This window comes from Mesitornis unicolor, unplaced genomic scaffold (genome assembly GCF_000695765.1).
Source record: "Mesitornis unicolor isolate BGI_N332 unplaced genomic scaffold, ASM69576v1 scaffold10434, whole genome shotgun sequence".
Classification (NCBI taxonomy): Eukaryota; Metazoa; Chordata; class Aves; order Mesitornithiformes; family Mesitornithidae; genus Mesitornis; species Mesitornis unicolor.
The window spans coordinates 20,024-24,780 of record NW_010179422.1 but is presented as its reverse complement, the minus strand read 5'-3'; the positions used below and the strand labels follow the sequence as shown (position 1 = coordinate 24,780).

Sequence of the window (4,757 nt, the reverse complement as noted above, 5' to 3'; positions counted from 1 at the left end):
TACAGGAAGCATAGCATTGAGGATTTTGTGGTTTAAGGTACCAAGACTGGTACTTGCAGCCCAGGTCTGCAACCAGTCTCCAGGGTGCCAGCCATCCACACTGCCTGCGCAGGCAGCAGAGCTCAGAGAGTTCCTGCTGTCCCCACTGCCTGCACTGCTCCCCTGCATTCACCTTGTGTGTGTCCCAGAGCCACCATGGGACCAAGGACTCCCCAGCTGGACCTGCACTGTCCCCAGGCCATTCTGAGGGTCTGAGCACCTTTATCTTCAAGGCCTGAACAGGAGACTGAGTTGAGGTCCTCCTGGTCCTTCAGGGAGGATGTGATGAGTTCTGCTGTCATGTTGGTGAACCTAAGTGTGAACCTGCTGCTCAAGGGTGGTTTCATATCCTGTCTTGGTCAGTATAGCCCTCACATGGGTGTTGATTTGTTCAGATTTACCTCACCTCACACAAAGGCTATTCTGGTATTTCCTAGACCTGCTTCTTCCTTTTTTTTTCATCACTTCTGAGGCAAAGGTGCCATGACATCAGCTCTGTTATGCTTTGGAAACTCCAGGCGTTTGCCTTGAAATCTGACTGAGGGGGGTGGCCACCCTTCCTATATAAAGCAAGGACTGAGCCAGCGCCTTGCACCAGACACGGGAGGAATCTGCTCTGGTCCTGCTCCTGCCCTCGCAGCTCATCTCTGTCCATGATGAAGGTCTTCGCAGTGTGCCTCTCCATCATTCTCACTGCCACCCTCTTTTCTCAGGCCTCTCCTGCTCCAAGTGAGTACAGCATCCCTCTCTGCTCTCTTGGAGTGGGTTTTTGCTCTGACTGGCAGTAATTTTGAAGCAGAACTGCAAAAAGTTAGCTGCAAAGTCTGTAAACTTGTGTGAATAGCTTCTCCTGCTTTCTTGGGTTTGATCTTCCTTTCTAGCATTCTTTTATCTTAGGGATGAACTTTACTGATAAGCATAGAAGTTGTCAGATTTCATCTCCCTTGATTTTGTTGTTGGGCTTTAGGAGTGGTCCCAGGGTGACTGAAGGGATCTGTAACATTGGGAGTGGGTGTAAAACATTTAACAAGCAATCCTAGCAACAACTTTAATGAAGCTTTGGACTTCACAGCAATTTCTTGCTGACTTTCTGGGGAAACAAAGAGAAGAGGGCTCCACAGCTGACTACGGGGATGGTTGCCCGTGATTTTGGTGGTGAATGTGCAGTTTATTGAGTGACAGACTCAGGCTGGCTTTCTTGATCTCTTCCAGTTGGGGCTGACACAACTGTGTGCTGCTTCAGCTACACCTCCCGAAAGCTGCCCCAGAATCATGTGAAGGATTATTACTACACCAGCAGCAAGTGCTCACAGCCAGCAGTTGTGTAAGTACTGGCTCCTCTCTGAGGAAAGGCTCTGCCAGCCTTTGGGCTCTTTGCTTCATCTCCAATGGGGCCAAGAGCGTGGTGGTGTGGGCAACCACACCTGGAGTAAGAGAAGTGGGCAGCCACCAGAGGTCCCACATGCAGCATCTGAGCACTCGTCCTCCTTAGCTGAGAAAAGAGTCGTCTTCTTGGTCTCCTTGAACCATCTGGGTGCTGGGAATAATGTGTGGGAAGGAGGAGGCCAGCAGTAGTGATAAGCACAATGCACATAATGTGCCACCTGCAAGACGTGCACCATGCACTGCACCCAGGCTCATACTGAGCATGGCCAGGAACACCTGAGCATGGCGGGGCTTTCCCAGGGGACCTTGATCTCTCCCTGTCCCCTGGGTTTTAGGAGTCTCTGCAGCCCCCTGACGCTTTCAGGTCTGTGGGATGGTCCCCTTGGGAGCCAGCCCTGACCACAGGGCAGGTCAGCACTTGCCCAGGCGGTGTCCCAAGGCCCTCACGTCCCTTTTCTTGCCTGATTTGACAGGTTCATCACCAGGAAGGACCGGGAGGTCTGTGCTAACCCTGACGCCAGGTGGGTGAAGGAATACGTGAACACCCTGGAGCTGCAGTGAGTGCTGGGAGCTGAGAGGTCTCTGTCCTGGAGAAGTCCTGCAAGACCATCCAGCAGAGTCTTGGCACAGACCTAGAAATGTTGCTGCTGAGCACCAGGACCTGTTGAGCCACCATGGGACCCCTGAAGTTCCTTTTCTCTTGCAAAGATGTAATTTATCCATGATAATTTATCCACCCTCATGGGCAGCTGTGTTGCTGGGGACCTCCTGACCTTGCAGACCCATCTTGACGTAGCCTGCTGTGCAACATCTGGCTAAGCTGTCCCCTCTTTGTGCCTCTGCTGCTAGAATGGGAGGGGAATTTTATCCCCAGAGCTATTTGTGGGATGTGGTCTGTCAAAATTAGGTATGAGCGCCGTCATGTAAGCCCAGGCTGGCTTCCAAGTCAGCTGGTTGAATTTTGCCAAGGTGGGGTCAATGCTATGAGTGAGATCTGTCTCCTTCGTGAAGGATGTGGTAGGCTGATTACTTACAGGATGCTCATTGTGAAACCACATTGTTCAACCTTGTTCTCAAAACGCTGTCTCTTGCTGGCGCCATAGAATAAAGATTTTTTTCTCTCTATGTCAGCTCTGGAAGAAGTTGTTCCCCTCGTGCCTGGAAAAACAGGGCTGAAGGGACTCCTCTGCAACCATTTTGGGAGAGACAGGGGAAGAACCCCAACTTCCCAGCTGGCAATGCCTCAGCTTCCTTAGCCCTAAAAACCTTCCCTTCCGCATTGCCTCCCCACTCCTAGCACCATCAGCCCCATCTGCCCTTCACTCCTCCCAGGGCTGCTCCCTGCTGAGGGCTGGGCCACTCTCCCAGCCCTTTCCATTGCATCAGCAGCCAAGGGCAGGAGCTGGAGGAGCTGCACCTGTGGGTCTGCCCCAGTGGGTCTGGCAAAAGGGTGTCCAGACATCCCAGCGTGGGCGTGCAGCAGGGTTTCTGCTCAGGGCTGGCCAGCTGGGACCACAGGGATGCAGCCTGAGCTCAGTGCTGGGTCAGCTCTGTCCGTGTTTTACTGCACACGGTAGGCAGCAACTCCCTTCAGATGCTTTGGGAAGGAAACCTGAATTTGGTTTAAAAAAGCACAAGAGACATTTTGCACAAAGTAAAACCGACAAGAGCAATTTATCAGCCCATGGTTTGCATTTAAAACGGGCTGCTATCTTTGTGGGGAGAGAATGAGACGGCTGGGTCTGACCTCCTCACTGCTGAAGCTCTGGGGCAGGGCACGGGGACCTTTGCTCTCTGGGACGTCTCCATCAGAGCTGTTTTTTGCTGCCCCTTGGCCAAGAGCCACCCGGCAGCTTCTGCATGTCAAGTCTTCACCTCCCAGGACATTTTCCACCACGAAATTAACTGCTCATCACCCCTAGGAGTAATGTCTCAGCCACCTCTCATTGCTCGCAACAAATGATCCCCCATAATTAGGGACAAGAAATCCAGCGTGAGATACAATACCTGTAAAACACTCCCAAGTCCACCAGTGCCACAGTGGTCTGCAGATGTTCAGGTTGACTCCTGCTCTCCCCTTGCTCATCACCACCTCTCCACCCCATTTACTGACCACCCTTTCCTATTGCAGTTCCTTATCAATTCCCCCAGAGTCTCTCACAACCCGAACTGGCCCTGTCCCTGCACCCTGACAGGACTTCTGCCTGTGTGCTGCCCAGGGCTGAGGGCTGGAGGGAGTCCTGGGGCGTCCCAGGGATGGAGGGGATCCCAAATGCTTGGTGATGGGGCACAAGGTGGCACAGCCCCAGGCAGAACAGGTTGGCTGTCCCTGGGGATGGGGAGAAAGGGTGTAAGGGAGCAGACACGGGTGCAGGGCACCCTGGGCTGCAGAGGGGCATGGAGGAGCTGCAGAGAGAAAAGAGGCAGAGCTGTGTGGCTGAGGGCGGAGGACAGGGGTGGAGGAGGGAGAGGGAGGATGCAGTGGAGGAAGGGGTCCCAGAGCTCAGGTTGGGAGAGCCGTGTTGGGTCAGTGGGATTTACAGACACAGGGGCTGGGGCTGCCCCAGGTCCACCCTGACAGCAGCTTTGCAGGGTGGACAAGAACCTGGCAGGAGAAGATGGGGGGCAATGAACTCCTACCCCAAACTGGGGCTCACAGCAGGCTCATGACCGGGTCTCTGCACATCCAGCAGGCTGGGCTGTGGAGAGCAGGGTTTGGGGTCCCAACAGGACCATCCTACTGAGGGTGGGTGGGAAGGGGAAGTCTGTGCATCAGGGAAGAGGTCCATCAATGTCCAAGCTCACTGACGGAGACAGGTGTTATGAGCAGAAGACTTTATTCCTTAATGATGGTGTGAAACCACGTCTACAGAGTGAGGCTGAACATCGGTAATTAGCAGCATGCCTGAAATGCCCCTTCCCGCAGGGTAGCTGAGGGGTGCTCTAGAGCAGCTCTCAAAGGAGCCCAAATGGTCTGCAGGCAGTGCAGGCAGTGCAGGCAGCTCAGCGCGAGGACAGAGGTACAGGGTTTTGTTTTGCAGCCCTGCAAAGCAGCTCTGGCACAGCCTGCCATGGCAGGGGGCAAGGGGGACCTCAGGACACAGCCTGGCAGTGGAGGGATGAGGGGAGGAGACGTAACATCAGCCAGGCCTTCCTGAACATGAGCGTGATCAAACAGTGCTTGCCTTGGTTTGCTTTCTTACAGTGGCTCCTGAAGCACTTCACAGAAAGCTTTTGAGCATTGCTATCCCTCCCTTACAGATGGGGAAACTGAGGCATGAACTTGCCTTTGCAGAGTCACGCTGGGTGAAGTGGGTTGGTGGGTCCTACTC

The 4,757-nt window shown here is 53.9% G+C and overlaps 1 protein-coding gene across 1 annotated transcript; it reads left to right on the top strand.

The window, feature by feature from the left end:
• Positions 1 to 692: 692 nt before the first annotated feature.
• CCL5 (chemokine (C-C motif) ligand 5) lies at positions 693 to 1,986 on the top strand. The gene is made up of 3 exons (XM_010182760.1): positions 693 to 768; positions 1,252 to 1,363; positions 1,899 to 1,986. The coding sequence occupies exons 1-3, from the start codon at positions 693 to 695 to the stop codon at positions 1,984 to 1,986; spliced, it is 276 nt and encodes a 91-aa protein (XP_010181062.1).
• The last annotated feature ends 2,771 nt before the right edge of the window (positions 1,987 to 4,757 follow it).